Below are 16,447 nucleotides of genomic sequence, written 5' to 3' on the forward strand. Positions count from 1 at the left end.
AATCCAAGACACTATCCATTCCAGGAAGAAGAGACACTGCTTTTCACAGGGATTTAGATTATTCTCCCAGCAGGATGGCTCCGTGTAAGGAATCCAGAGTCATGCTGGGGAACTCCAAGGAACAGCAGCCCGGGCAAGACATCCCTTTCTATTTTGAAGTCTTCAGAACTAACATAAAGGCACAAAAAGGACTTAGCCAATTTGCTTGTAACACAGGCACGGGGAAGCTACAGCTTTATTTATAGAAATCTTATTTTACTATTCATCAAAATATATATATATATATATATATATATATATATATATATATATATATATATATATATAAAACCCACCTCACACCAAAAATATGCAGGTCCACAAGGAGGCTATGCTTGGCCAACTGTAGACGTCATTCCACAGGAATTTCTCACAGACGTGCCCTGGCGCAATCAGGACAGTAGGCCAACAAACGCTTCCCTTATTCATTGACTTTTTAATATGTGCCACCTCCTCCCAGTTAAAAAGTTGGCAGAGAAGCTGGGCAGCGGTGTCACACACCTTAAATCCCAGCACTCGGGAGGCAGAGGCAGGTGGATCTCCATGAGTTTGAGGCCAGCCTGGTCTACAGAGTGAGTTCCAGTACAGCCAGGGCTACACAGAAGAACCCTATTCTGGAAGAAAAAAAAAAAGCTGGCAGAGAAAAGCTTTAAGTTCTGACAGATGTATAGATGCTCTGTGACCCTTGCTGTATTACTCAACCTCTCTGAACTAGGATTTCTTTCCCCTTATGCAAAGAGAAAAAAATGATATCTCCCTTTCAGGGGGGATAGGAGGACTTAGTAAAATTAGAGCTCTGGCCACAGAGAAAATGCCCTGTGGGGGAATATTATTTTAAGGTGTGTTACTTTTGTTTATGCTTCATTTATTTAACTCTGTGAAGCTGTGTTACTGTGCCTGTCTAAAACACCTGATGGCCTAATAAAGATATAAATGGCCAATAGTGAGGCAGGAGAAAGGATAGGCGGGGCTGGCAGGCAGAGAGTATTAACAGGAGAAACGAGGAAGAGGAAAAGCAAGAGAACAAGGAGAGAGGACATCAGGGGCCAGCCAACCAGCCACGGAATAAGAGCGAAAGATAAACAGAAGTAAGAAAAGGAAAAAGCCCCAAGGCAAAAGATAGTTAGAATAATTTAAGAAGCTGACAAGAAACAAGCCGAGCTAAGGCCAGACATTCCTAACTAAGAATATGTCTCCATGTGTGATTTATTTGGGAGCTGGGTGACAGGCCCCCCAAAAAGCCAAAGGAGTAAAGCATCACAGTACACCAATCTTTTTTTTTTTTTTTTTTTTTTTTGAGATGGGCTCACATTCAGCCTCATCTGGCCTTTAAATCATTACACAGGTGAGGATGACCTGAACTTGAGAGTCTCTGGTCTCTCTACCTTATAAGTGCTGGGCTTCAGTTGTGGGCCACCATGCAGTTTATGCGGTGCTGGGGGTGGCTTCATGCATGCCGGGCAGGCACTCTACCAACTGAACTACATTCCTAGTCAACAGGATAGCAGGGTGAACATTGGAGCCATGGATTCTGTTGGATGGTTCCCGGTGTGCTGGTGTGGCCAGCCTCAATAGTCCAGATGCTAGCTCCCTCTCCCCCTCCGCCCCCGCCAAGCACTAAATGATCAATTGCTAACCCTTAGTGACCTCAGGGAAGCCACAGAAGGATGACTCCCATGACCCTGTGAACTGGGGACAGTGCAACAGTCTTGGGAGCACTCACAAATCGTTCCTTCATGTGTTTTCCTATTGCTTCCTTCAGAAAGCTGGCTCAGAAGGCTGCAAGCGCATGGCCCACAGCTCAGATTTGCACCCTGACCACCACTTTCAGGCTCTTTAACTTCACTGGAAAGTGGGGGAGTAGAGGAAGGCCCCTGTAGGATTCAAAGATGACTCATGAGATGACACTTGTCCGGGAAGTTACAAGACTGTCCACGCTGTGATGAACGCCCTGTGTGAGCACCAGCAGCCTCTCCTTGTTGCTAAGTGTGCACACGCATGTGTATGTTCAGGGTGTCTGCTTTATTCACTACCCTGCAGCCAACAAACCCAATGAACTTCTGGTTGAAAATATGGAAACAGGGCCGGGCAATGGTGGCACACGCCTTTAATCCCAGCACTCGGAAGGCAGAGGCAGGTGGATCTCTGTGAGTTCGAGGCCAGCCTGGTCTACAAGAGTTAGTTCCAGGACAGGCTTCAAAAAAGCTGCAGAGAAACCCTGTCTCAAAAAGAAAGAAAGAAAGAAAGAAAGAAAGAAGAAAGAAAGAAAGAAAGAAAGAAGAGAGAGGAGGAGGGAGGGAGGGAGGGAGGAGTGATGGGAGGGGAGGTGGTGAGGGAGTGCTGGTCTTTCTTTTTTCTTGCTGTCTTTCTTTCCTTTCTTCTTTCTTCCTTCCGCCCTCCCCCTCCTCCCTCCGCAAAGAAAGAAAGAAAGAAAGAAAATATGGAAACAGAGACGCATCGTCATCCATCCTTTCACAGAGCGCTCCCACGGTTTATTTAGCCCAGCCATATGCTGAACGGTGGAGACAGAGGGAAGGGCCTGGGAGTGGGCTCTGCAGGGGCTGAAGGTGGGGAGAACACTGAGCCATGGGCACCCACCACAGGCCATGGGCTGCTGGGTGCTAATCAATCCCCTGTTGAACTCTTGGGTGTGAGGTGATGTTAGGATGGGGAAGAGAGGAGATGATCCCTAAGTGGAAGGCAAGGCTTGTGGGGTACCTGGGCAGGACAGATACTGCCCAGCTTGCTTCTTGAGAGGGAGCCGAGAGCCAGTGACAGCCTCCCACAGTCCCTGTGCTGTTTGCAGAGCCAGTCCAACAAATGACTGTCCACCATTGGAGAGTTCAAAAATTTAGCAGTTGTTGGGTCTATGAGGTCAGATGTCTTAGCTGATCTTTAGTATCCCCAAAATTCCAAAGAAGTAGGTGCTAATGTCGGTGAAGGAAGGAACTCGCAAGAGCGAGGGCAAGCAAGCAAAGAGCAAAAGCTTCCTTTTTCCATGTCTTTATATAGACACGGAAGGTGTGGTCTAGATTAGAGGTGGATCTTCCCATGTCAAAAGATTTGGATTAAAGGTCAGTCTTCCCACTTCAAATCATTTAGTGAAGAAAAATCCCTCACAGGTGTACCCAGCCACGTGGGTTCTATTTAATTCTAGATGTAGTTATATTGACAACCAAAAACAGCCATAGCACCACCATCATCTGTCCACAAATTCATCTATTCATTCACCCACCATTTATCCATCATACACATCTATGAATATATCATAGATATATATTCATCTGTCTACCCATCTATTCACCCTCCACCGTTATCTACCATCCACCTATCCATACATCTATGCATCCACCCATTTACCATTCATCCGTTATCCATCACCTACTCATCTGTCTACCATCCGTCCGTCTGTCTGTCCGTCCATCCATCTATCCATCCTTTTCTCCACCCACGAATACATCCTTCCATTCACCCACTCATCCATCCTTCTATTCCTCTCGCCATGGACAAACTGCAGCTTGACCCATGAAGAGCGATCAGGCCCGCAAGGCAGAGGGAGGGTAGACCTCAGGGGAAGGGGCTGAGGGCTCATGCCGTGTGACTGTTGAGCAGCCCACAGCACCTGCCTGCAGTTAGGCCATCTTGCACCAGCTATGAGGATGAGGCGGGTGAGTGTCTAGACACACAAGTCACTTTCATTCTGGAGACCAAATGACTATAGTTTCAGGATCTGTCACCGTTCAACCAAAAGGAACAGCTTTACAAAACGGCCAGGCCCTGGCTAACACTACCAACTGAGCCACATCTCCAGGCATAAGCATGCCAACCTGAAGCTCACTGGTCTCACTAGACTGGCTGCTCAGGTCTGGGGGTCCTGCTGTTTCCAGCTCCTCAGGTGTAGATGGGGTTCAACTTTTCACAAGACTGCTGGGGATGCAAACTCAGGTCCTCATGCATATGGGGCAGGCCATGTCTCCAGTCCCCAGCAAAGGACAAAAAGACACTAAGGTGGCAAACCCAGAGCTTTGAGATCAGACAGAAGATGCTTGCCTTGGGCTTCTTTCTGGAACACAAGGTTCTAAATGAAGCACCATCATACCCCAGAGAGGAGAAGAAGCCTCCCCAGGGAACACGCAATGTCCTTACCTCAGGTGCTGTGACACATGGGTTTGTGTTAAATGGATCAAAGTGTGTGTGTGTGTGTGTGTGTGTGCGTGTGCGTGTGTGTGTGTGTGTGTGTGTGTGTGTGTGTGTGTAGAATGTTTTTCAAGACAGGGTTTCTCTGTGTAGTCCTGGCTATCCTGGAACTCACTCTGTAGACCAGGCTGGCCTCAAATTCAGAAATTCACCTGCCTCTACCTCCCAAGTGCTGGGGTTAAAAACATGTATCACCGCCACCTGGCGAGGATTAGAGAGACTGCCAGGGTTATTTTAAAGGCTGACCTCCAGGTCTTCCTTGAGGGAGCTTAATGACTGTCATTCATGCACTCCAGCCATTCCCCACACCTTTTTTGTTTTGTTTTTGGAGCCTCTCCTGGAACTAGCTCTTGTAGACCAGGATGGCCTCAAACTCACAGAGATCCACCTGCCTCTGCCTCCTGAGGGCTGGGATTAAAGGCATGCGCCACCACCACCCAGCTATTTCCCACTTGGAGTAATGGAGGAGGGGAAGGGAGAGAGCATGAGCAAGCACTAGATTCAGAGTCAACACTTCAAACTCTAGTCGCATTTCTGCCACTCTGTGACCCTGGGCACACCAGCACCTCTCAGAGTCCCACTCCCACTCCTTACAGGTGGATTCCAGACAAGAGCTCCACCACTGAGCCGTGCCCCAGTTGTTCAAAATGAGGAGACGGAGCAGGTTACATTTAGGGATCTCTGCAGAGGTTCCAGAACATCCACTGGCTCTCTAAGGCTAGAGAAATGCCTATCTGAACAATTACTGCTAAAACCATAAAACCCATGACATGTTCAAACATTCCCCCTTTTGAAATGGGAGTAGGGAAGCCTCCACGAATACATGGGATATCTCCTGAGGTCAAGGGTCAAGCTAGCCTTCAGCTGAATAGTTCAAAGCACTGTGGAGCTACGGCCCAGGGAGTCTGAAATTGATTTTATTCCTAGTTGGATATTGTTTAATTTATCCCCCCAACGAACTGTCGGCAGCACAGAGTGCTGTTGGGGAAACTAAGCTTCTAAGTTGATGGTTCTGACCTAAGACCTTCTAGAGGGGATGGGGTGTGTCTCAGTGATCGAGTTCCTGCCTAGAATCCCCCAATGAGGGGATAAGTATGTGGCTCAGTGGTAGAGTGCCCACCTACACTCCCATAGTGAAGGGGTTTAGGTAGTGGCTCATAGGCAGAATAGGCAGAGTATCTACCTATAATCATACAATGAAGGGCTAAGGCATGACTCAGTGATTGAACCTCTGGCTGGAAGTCCCCCAGTGAGGGACTGGAGGCATGGATCAGCAGTAGAGTACCTGCCTGGAATGTCCAAGACTGTGGATTCTATCCCTGGTGCAGGGGTGGGGGGAAAATCTGAAAATCTCCAGGATGTAAAACACACCAAAGTAACAAAAAACAGGCAAAAAGGGAAAAAAAACTTTGGAATGAAGCCTGGTGACACCTCAGCCACATTACTAGGGCCATCACGGACAGAAATGAACCTTGCTGACAGTGTGTCTTTTCAACTTGATGTCATGAGATGACACTTTGCTTCTGCCCCTTCCTCTCCAAAACCTGCATCTCAGGCCAGTCATATGGAGAAAGTCCTGCTGAGACTGTCTACCAACATCTGTGAGCAGCCCTCCAGCTGCTAGTCCCCAAAACAGATGCCTGAGACACCTTCACACCAAGAGAACCCCAAGGAATCAAGCTAAATAATGTGTTCTGGGCCTCTGGGGAATAATAGGAATAGAGGGGACGGAAGGGACCTGTATGAAACCACATCTCCACACTCTCCAGTCTCCTGAAACCATGAGGGATAAATGTTGACAATGGGTCACTTTAGTGTGAGATGCTAACCTGGGTGTGTGTACATGAGGACTTCCTAAATTGCCCTTGCAGTAATTCTACAAATCTAGTGTAGTTGTAGAGCAAAGATAAGACAGAAAACAAACAGGAACAACCATAGGCACAGAAACAATCTGAAGCTTCATTTACTGTCACCACATAACCACAAACCAGGCATGATGTGTGTTTTCTCATTTATATTTGACACAGGAGCTGGTGCAAGATTTTCCTTCTGACATGAATGAGAAAGTTCTATCTACACTCATCTAGGTCTATAGAGGTCAATATTACACTCAATTTCTCCATCCATCTCCACATTCACTTACCCATCTACTCATCCTTTTAATCATCTATCCATCCACACATCCATCCACTCATCTATACATCCCCCATCTGCTCCCCTACCCATTCATCTACCCATCCATCCATTTATCCATTTATCCATCTACCTACCCACCCATCCATCTGTCCATCTGCCATCCATCCATCCATCCATCCATCCATCCATCCATCCATCCATCCATCAGTTTGTTGACCATTATCTTCCCATTGACCTATTTATGTAATCATCCATTTCATCTGCTTATCTATCCATCAATCTACCCACCTATATACCCATCTACCCACTCATTCATTCACTCATCCATCCATCTATTTATCCATTCATTCACCTATCAACTCACCCATTACATCCACTTACCTACTCATCCAGACAGACATCCACCCACAACCCACTCATTTATCTAACCATCTACCCATTCACTGATCTGACTATATATCCACCTATTTTTTCCTCCATCCTTTAATCTACCCATATGTCTATCTATCTGCTAATCTATTTATCAAGTCCTCTCACACACCCATCGGAGGGGAATGTGTATACCTTCTAATAATAGACCAGTATCCAAACTGAAAACACGATGAATACTACTTCTTACAATCTAACACAAAGAACGGAGAAAATGTCCTGCTTAGCTCCCAAGGTCTTCAGAGCTGCACAGCCCTGTGAAAGCGCCTCCTTTGCCCCATAGCCCCTGTTGGGGTCTCCTCCAGTTCTAGTATAAGTTTGAAGGCCATGTGGATGCAAGGTCAGGCCCAGCCTGTCTTTTGGAACTTGTCCATGCAGGAGGCAGCCATGCAGGTCCAATGTTTACAAGAATAGCCTAGGGCAGTTGTGTCCATGTTTGTGGGAGAAGAGAATGGTGCTGAGGATGGGCCCACTCTCTATCTGAGAGGACTTGAGAGGGGATGGACCACAGAGCAGGATGAGGAGCTCCTGGCTGGGAGCTGATGTATGGGGACCTAGTGAGGGGCAGGAAATAATGAGGGGCAGTCCTGACTGAATGTAGAGGATAGGTACTGGGAGAGGAACGGAAAGGGAGACAGGAGTGTCCACTTGTACAACAGGCTAGAGGAAGTCCAGGGACCCATGAAGAGGCCAGGGGTGGAGCCATCTTACATTTATCTGACATCTTCCCTCCTGTCACTTCAGCGGTGACAGGATAAGGCAGATGGGGTCAAGAGATAGCTGGCATGGATGCGAGCATGTAGCAGACAGAGCTGAAGGGTATGTGGGAGGGAACCTGGCTGAAAGTGGGGGCGCAAACCATGAACCATGGAGGGAGATCCCAGCCACCCACCTCTTCCTGAGCTGCCTCAGTAAGAGCCTGAAGATCAATCCATGCTGAGGGTAAGCGCTGCTCTGGGCTCAGGCTAGAGTCACTGCATGGAGTCTGCAAAGGGGGAGCCACACAGCCTGCCCTGTCCTCTACCTGCCCCCGCCCCTACTTCTTTATCACCCAGGAAACAGTGTGATAACGGTGACCTGTGTCATCTCTTCTCTGATGGCCATGCCAATAGTGGATAAATAGCTCCATTTCCTTCAGAGACTTCTGAACTGAACGAGTTTAAAAGTCACTAGGAACCACAGGGGGCTCTGTGTGAGAATCTATTCCCGGGTGTGAAAAGGGAAGGGATTAAAGTCAGGTGCAGAGGCCGTGTTTGTACACCATGCCCAGGGCCTAGCAGCGCGTGCAGCAGATAGAGACGCAGCTGCTGGCCCGCTGGGGAGGTTCCTGGTGTGTGGGGACTCTGTGGCTGGGGCTGTTCCTGGGAACCCCTGAGCACAGTGGAACCACGGGGAAAGGCTCAGAGAGAGAGAATGTCTCCAGGAGCTGATTCAGGAAAAAGGGCAACACTGGTAAGCCAGCTTGTGGGCACAGACACCCACCCCAGCCCACCCACTGACAAGCACACAAAACTAGTAATTTGTCTGCCTAATAGCCACGTGACCACCGTCAAATGGATCTCTGAAGGCTAGAAAGGCATTTAGCGATTCATTACACAGCATGAGGATTCTCACGTGTGCCTAGCACCAAAGGCCAAGGCCTGGATGGAGGCGGAGTGGTGAACAATGCCGGGTGTTGGACTCAGGAAGATATGGGAGGCCCCGTGGCGAACCCCGCCTTCTGGGTGTGGCTCCCTGCAGCTGCCAGATAATCACAGAAAACTCTCTTCTCCCCAAGAGCTGGAGACCCCAAGTCTGGGGCCCAAGCTGAGTTCAAGGCTTCCCTCACCCCGGGGCCTCCCCTCTCTGCATCTAAGCCTCTATGTATTAAACTAGGCAGGACCTCCCCAGAGTGTCTGTAGACAACTTAGTTGAGAGAATTGGAGTACATTCCTTGTTCTATGCATGTCTCAATTCCCAGGTCTGTCAAATAGGCTCCAAGATTAAAAACTTGAATGCTGAAGGGATCGAACATGAGAAAGGGCTTGCAAGGCCGAAAAAAGTGGGACAAAATCACCAGCCAACCTGTCAGCCTTCACCTACCCCTCCACCTGCTCATCTATCAATCATTTATTCCTCCATCATCCACTCACCCGTCGTCATTCATCTATTGACCAGTCATTGCCCATCTATTGTTCATTCAGCCACTCACACTTCCCATCCATGTGTCATCTCCATCCGTCCATCCACCCATCCACTCACTCTCCACCCTTTCATCCATTTACCCACTGCCTATCCACCTATCCACCCATCATCCATCTATTCGCTTACTATTGATCCATCCTTTATCCACGTACCCACTATCCATCTATCCACTCACTTACCTACGCACTATCCAACCATCCATCATCCATACAGCCATACAGCCAGTCAGTGAGCCAGGCAGCTTTGATCCATTCACCTACTACATACATACATGCATACATACATACATCTGACTTTCATTGAGCCCTGCCATGGACAGGCCCTGTGCTAGCATCAGAAAAATGAGTGAGATACAGGTCCAGCCACTGAGTATTTCAAATCTAGCCAGAGAGGCCAATGTTGTAAAAAGAAATAACGGAGGGTCAATTTGACCTATAGTCTAAAGGGGAGAGAAGTTGACTTTAGCAGCTTTGGATGAGAGGCACGGGTCTACGGGGCAGACTCAGACTTGGCACCATGTAGATCATAGTATAAACATGGGGAGCAGAACGGTGTCACCCCAGACCCTGATCCTGACATGGCTGCCATCTCATGTCCTACTCCTGAGAAAGCACCTACCCCATCCCCCACCGTGTCTGTATGATGATAATGGAATTTTGCGTCCATCTGCAGAGCTGGAAGACAGTTTCCTCAGTTTTGCTACAGTACAATGGAGAAACCCACCATGTGGTCACACCCACAGGACATCTGCCCTCAACTGGTGGTCACCTGACAATTAGGAGGATGGGGTTCTCGGGGTGCTGTCTACAGCCAGCTTCAGTCACAGCTGCAGAGGACAGGGTATAGGCTACTATCAAGCAGGCCAGCCGCGCCCCCTCTGTCTCTGTCCTCCCAGGCGGTGTCCACAGAGCACCTAGACACCAGGCTAATAAACGCCGCACACCTAGCAGTGGCTGAGTGTCAGCTTTGGTGACAGTTAACTATCAGTAACAATGTACTCAAAGACAAACCTGTGAAGGGTGGCCCCTCCGACAGACAGTGCCTCGATGACTTGATGACACGGGAAAGATGACACCAAACCCTTTCCATACCCCATATATAAACATTAACTCAACCTGGATCAATGATCTAAATATAACAAAAACCACAAACTCTTAGGATGGGGCCGAGTCTTCATGACCTTGCGATCAGCAATAGGTTCTTAGAGCTGACACCAAAGACCCTGGCCGAGAGGGAGAGGCCTGGACTGGACACCAGGAAAATTGATTTCTATGCATCACAGGGTGCCGTGGGGAAAGGGAAGAGATAACCTATAAATATTTGCAAACCACACAACTGATAAGGGTTGTTATCCAGGCTCTAGAAAATCTACAGCTCAACAAGAAGACAAAACGCTTAGAAGTAGACCTGCTCCCACTGTCTTTGGGGGGAGTTTCTTCCAAAGAAGACTGATGGGTGACAGATAACATGATGACACTCAGGGCAGCCAGTCCCGAGGCCACAGTGACAGACCACACCACATCTGTTCAGACGACTGTACTATAAAAGAATAAACTAAAGATAAGCCAGAAGAGATGGCACATGCCTGTAATCCTGGCACTTAGGGGTGGAGGCAGAAGGATCTGGAGTCTCAGGTTATCTTTGGCTATATAAAGAGTTTAAGGCTAACCTGAGGTGCATGAGTCTCCATCTTAAAAAAAAAAAGTACAAGCCAGTCATGGTGGCACAGCCCTTTACTCTCTCGGGAGGCAGAGACAAACTCATCTCTGTGAGTTTGAGGCCAGCCTGGTCTCCCTTGTAAGTTCTGGACAGCCAAGACTACACAGTGAGACCCTGTCTCAAAACAAACAAACACATAAACAAACAAAATTATACAAATGCCAAATGTTGTTAGGGATGTCGGGATTCTTGTGGCTGTAGAAAACAAATGAGAGCCAGTAAGATGGCTCAGTAAAGGCCCTTGTCACACAGCTGGCAACCTGAGGTCAAGCCCCAGAACCACACTTCAAGGTAGAAAGAAAACTATCCTCTGTCTTTCACATGTGTCATGGCACACATGGGCGTGCGTGCGCGCGCGCGCACACACACACACACACACGTATTCTATATGCTCTCCACAATAATAATAGTAAAGTTTTAAAAGATTCATTTCATTATTTTCAGCTCTATGTCTGCGTGTCGGTGTGGGATCTGTGCACATAAGTGCAGGTGCCCGTGGCAGTCAGCAGCACTGGGTCCTCTGGAGCTGGAGTTACAGGTGGTCGGAAGGGGTCTGATGTGGGTGCTGAGAACTGAAGCTGGGTCCTCGGCAAGAGCAGTACTTGCTTTTAACCACTGAGCCATCTCTCAGGGAGAAACTAACTGATCCAGCAATTTCACCCAGGTAATTACACAAAAGAACTGAGGGCCGGCTCTCTGGTAAGAGTCCTCTGGAGTTACGGCATTACCTCAAACGGCTCAGAGGTGAAAAGACACCAAGTGTACACTGATGTGTGAGTGGATGTGTAAAATAGTTGGTGTGGCGGAGTATTACTCTGCCATCAACAAGAAGCAGGGAGGCTTGCTGTGAGATGGAGCAACCTTGAGAACACATTATACAGACAGTGATGCATGATGACGTCACCAGTGTCATTGACACTGTTGTGGGACTCTGGACAGGGTCACAGAGACAGGTGGGGAAATCAGTTACCTGGGCCAGAGAGGAAAGGAGGATGTCTGACAGAGTATTGAAGTGATGGCAGACAGGTGGCACTTACTTGACATGCAAGGTCAGATGTCAGTGAGTGAACATGTGACCGGTATGAAAATCTTATATATTCTATCTCGATTTGATAAAAACAGACTAATTTAAAGGATCCACCTCACTCTGCCTCTGTCCCATTCAAACTCAGTCTTTATAATCCTTATTCTGCAGCTCCCCAGCCCTGAATCTAGAGCCATTTGCCACGCACACGTGCGCACACACACACACACACACACACACACACAGTGTCCCAGTCCCCTGCTTTCAGCATGCACCCGCCCACTGATTTGCCCGTCACCATCACCACCACCATAACCACCGCCATCACCATTACCATCATCACCAACCACCATCACCATCACCACCACCACCATCACCACCGTCACCACCATCACCATCACACACTTTACAGTGAAGCACTGCAGAGCCTCTGCGGGCTCCATGGGTCCAGTCTTCTGGCTGTCCTTCCTCCTGACGCACACACAGCTCAAGTGCTTCCTGGGGCCTCTGGATTCCCACCCCCCACCCTGTACTCCCACCCCGTTCATCTCTCCTCCCTCTCTTCCTGCCCTCTCTTTGTCAGATCCTCAAACCCAAGAGCCCCAGCTGCAGCTGTAATCACATTCTCCCCGCATGGCATGCATTTACCCTCACCTCCCAGAGAAGGATGGCAGTGAGACTAACAGAATGACAGTCCTCACTCACACTGGAAACAGAGCTACGGACAAGAGACGGGTGACAGGCTCAAGCCCACCCTCACAATACTTTAAGGAGAAGGTACAGGGTGGGTACGGCAACAAAGCGGGGGGGTTCAGAGATAGGGTTGACTCAGGAGTCTCCATTTCTGCTCACCTTGTCTTCCACAATAGCACTGCACAAGTTATCCTCTCAGGCTGAAACTGGGAGAGAGCAGCCTTGATCTCTAGGCTTGTGTCTGTCCTGCAGTTCTAGGCTTCCTCATGGTCTGTGTCACAATGCTACCACCTCCAGTCTCTGCTTCTGTTCCACGCTGTTCCCACTCTCATGTATGCCCAGCACTTCTGCATGCCTTGGGGTGGGGCATGGCACCCATGTGAACCCAGACATTAAGGCTGGTCTGCCAGTCCTCAGAATTTACTCCTGGCTCTGGTGATGCTCAGGGTGGCAGAGGGACAAGCGCCTGCTCAGCACATAGCCAGAGTAAAAGGTGTAATGCGGGGGGATGGACCAGGAATGGAGGTGTGGTGACCATCCTGCACCTATGCCCACCCAGGATCTGTCCCATCCAAGCTGCCACAGAGGAAAACCTGGATGCCCACACCTGAGACCCACCTGGCCTAAGTCCAGGTAAAAACTAGAGCCCAGGCCTCGCTGCCATGGTGATTAGCGGGCACAGCACAGGCCAGGACAAGGCTCTCTTGTCAGGTCTTAGCTTCATGGCTTCAGACTCCACCTGAGATGGAGTAAGGGAACCTCACAAGAGCTGCATCCAGATGGTGCCACCATGCCTTCTGTGAGGCCTCAGTTTCCCAGTCTGTGTAGTGGGGGATGGCCACGCCCCACGGCATCTAGCTGTCAGCAGATTGATACCCACAACGCTCCTTCCAGTGCCCAGAACCCAGTCAACCGCTCAACCAGAACCAGCTCAGAGCTGGTGTTTCAGACTGACTGCCAAAAGGACAGAAATACGAGCTGGAGCAGGGATAGAGGGGTCTGGCCATCTAGTACCAGCCTTGGCAGGAGCCCTGGCTCTTCACCTGGTATTGGTGGCCCCACCCCTTTAATTTGAGGCTAAAGACGCCAAATTGGACCATTTTAAACAGCACATGAGAATAAGTTGCTTCCTTGGAGTTTAAGTGAAGACCGGGAGAGGAAGGCGGCCAAGTAGCTTGATGGCAGGAAAACACCCTGACAAGGGCTCATCCCCAGCAAGCTCAATTGTGCTATCAAGTGCAACCCCTCTTGCCACCACACTCCGGGTTTATTTAATAACCTCCGAACTGGGAGGCGAACAAGCAGGACACGTCTCCTGGGTCATTTATTTGAGAATTATTCATATAAAAATATCCAAGGTAGTGACTTATTGGCCAGGACTTCCCTTCCCCGTCTGGCTTCCCAAACCCTCATCTGTCTCCCTGCTCTGTGAGCAGTTTCCGTTATGACTTCGAGTCATTGGAGTTACTTTACTTCCCAAATAAATCTCCACAACAGCGCGGAAATATTAAGAGTATTAATAGTGCCTGTAAAAACATCCGAAGACTCACATCTGCCAGGAGTGGTAGATGCAGCAAATTGGGGATGCTCCCGAGGGAGTCAGCAACCCGGTGGCCAAGGTCTCTCCAAGGGACAAGAAGGGTCTCTCCCAGGGACAGGCAAGGTCCTTCTTAGGGGACAAACAAGGTCCCTCCAGGGACACGAGGCACCACTACCAGCCCCCGCGCGGCAACTGGTCACATCTGTCTGTCTGTCCATCAGTGTCCCCTGCAACCTCCACCCAAATCCCTTCCCTCTCCTCCTGCAGGGCAGCTCAGAGAAGGTCCTACCACCTGAGTTGGGGGATCCTGCGCCCTGTGCCTCGTGCGCGATTGTTTCCGGTCCCCGCTGGCATTCACGGTCCGCAGCTGCGCCCCCGCGGGACAAGCCCTCCAGGCCGATATCGCTATCCTGCGTGCCCTGCATGATGTGTTCGCTCCGGACGCCCTGGGTCCAGCAGAGGGACCGGCAGAGGCGGGAGGAGCGCTGAGCCTAGCTGCCTACACCGCGCTGCTCCGCCCCCGTCTCTTTGGTCCTGGGGTCCCCGGCTCCCCGCCCCGGGGGTCACGGGGTCACCTGCAGCCGCGCCCTCGCCCCGCCCCGCTCCCGCCCCCCACTGCATGGGAGGTGCCCCCAACTCCAGCCTGGCCCCACAGCAGCGGCAGCGCGGCTCAGCCTTGAACAGAGGGAGGCTCGCGGGGTGGCCCAGGCCCGCCCCTAAACCCGCAGGACCCTGGGCGACCACTCTACCAATTTGTGGAATGAGATGAGTAGGCTAACGGCAGAACCCGGGGGTTTATTTTATTTTATTTTTAGACAGGGTCTCACTTTGCAGCCCCGGCTGCCCTGGAGCTCACAGAGATCCACCTGTATCTGTCTTCCTGGTGCTGGGTTCAAAGGGGTGCTCATCACACTCACTATTGGATTTCTATCTTATATGTGGAGAGAGAGGGGTTCGGGGAGGGTCTTGCTATGCTGCTGTGGCTGGCCTCAAACTGGGCGCAATCCTCCTGTTCTCAACAATTATATAGATGTGAGCAAACACCCTCAGGACAAAATTCAGAGAGTTTTAGGGTGCCTTTTAAGGTAATCCCCACCTGTGAAGAATTTAAGACTCTGGATAGTTGAGAACAGCCCAGGATGGAAGAAAACGTGTGGGGATTCTCATTAACCGAAGCAAAGAGCATTTAGCCAAGGGCCCTCGGCCTCTGGTCCAGGGTCCTGTTGCTGCTGCTGCTGCCTTTGCTGCTGCCGCTGCGCAGGCTCTGGGCAGCAAGCCAGAGACCCTGCTCTCTGGGAGGCGGCCGTGGGATGGGCACTCAGAGCCCCACAGCTCAGCGGAGGTGCCTCCTGTGTGACATTTCTAAATAACCATCATAAATTGTGGAGCAGAAGAACCTTAAACAAAACGTTAATCTGCTGACTGAGTGTTGGGAGGTGGGGGGCAGGTGGATGGGTGGCCAGTCTCAACTTTTGAAAAGTCAATTTACGCTTCTTGTAGACCCCGGGGCCCCGAGTTAAACTGGCACTGACAACACAGATGCCTAGTTAATTCTCCACGGGTTCATTGGCCGGCCCCTGATAGAGAGGGGTCCCAGACACACCATGTGGCCCTCACTGCACTCACAGGGAAGGGATTCCCAGCTAGGGGCTTGGTCTCCATGTGCACAGCTCTGGCTGGAAAAAAAAAAGCTGTAGCGGATGAACCACAGAGAAACGTCCCCAACTGATCAACCCCCCTTGTTCTGACTCAGTGCTCGCCTGAGTCTGACCTGAGACCTCTGGAGCTAGGTGAGAGGTTTTCCTCTCCCTAGGAGCCTTAAGAAGCCTCCCTCCCACCATGGGGTCGGGTGTCCCACACCTGATCTCTGCCCAAGGAGGCTGTGTGGAGCCAGGGACTGTCCTGGTTTCTTCCACAGTCAGTCATGTTCCATCTGACCAGTGTGTGGGAGTCAAGATAAAACTGGTTTTTCTTGGAAGGGTCTGATCACTAACGTGGTGCATAGCAATAGCTCCGTTGTATAAATACACAGAAAATTCTAGAATTCTTATCCTTGAAATGATGAACTGTAAACCAAAAAGACTCAGGGGGACAAAAATGTAAACACTTGCCGGGACTATTTTTACTCCCTCGTTGTTTACCTTTGGGGGCCGGGGCTGGCTATTGTCTACTGAGCCAGGTTTAAAATACACATTTTTTTAAACGTATTATTATCAGAAATATGCTAAGGAGTCATTAATAGAGGTTGATTCATTCAGACGAAAGTCAGTTTTTTTCTTTTTTTCTTTTTCATTATCTTGCCTCCAATTTAAGTCATGTTCATGTAAATCTCTGAGCTGTGTCCAATGTATGTAAAACTGCCCTGATCGCTGCCCCAGAACACAGATGTTAAAAAGACATGACAGCAAACACCTGAAGCAGTGCCCTTTTAAAAAAAGGTTGCTCTCAACTGTTCTTCTAGCCAATGAGGTCATGTGGGAGCCATG

The 16,447-nt window shown here is 49.7% G+C and overlaps 1 protein-coding gene across 2 annotated transcripts in view; it reads right to left on the reverse strand.

The window, feature by feature from the left end:
• Ano1 (anoctamin 1) overlaps nucleotides 1-14,400 on the reverse strand; it is a 154,015-nt gene extending 139,615 nt beyond the window's left edge. For both annotated transcript variants that reach the window (XM_038329186.1, XM_038329185.1), the window contains exon 1: nucleotides 14,254-14,400. In XM_038329186.1, coding sequence (XP_038185114.1) covers nucleotides 14,254-14,386 — 133 coding nt within the window. In that variant the 5' untranslated portion in view covers nucleotides 14,387-14,400. The remainder of the gene's footprint in view (nucleotides 1-14,253) is intronic.
• Nucleotides 14,401-16,447: the final 2,047 nt, after the last annotated feature.

Source organism: Arvicola amphibius, chromosome 1 (genome assembly GCF_903992535.2).
Source record: "Arvicola amphibius chromosome 1, mArvAmp1.2, whole genome shotgun sequence".
NCBI classification, from domain to species: Eukaryota; Metazoa; Chordata; class Mammalia; order Rodentia; family Cricetidae; genus Arvicola; species Arvicola amphibius.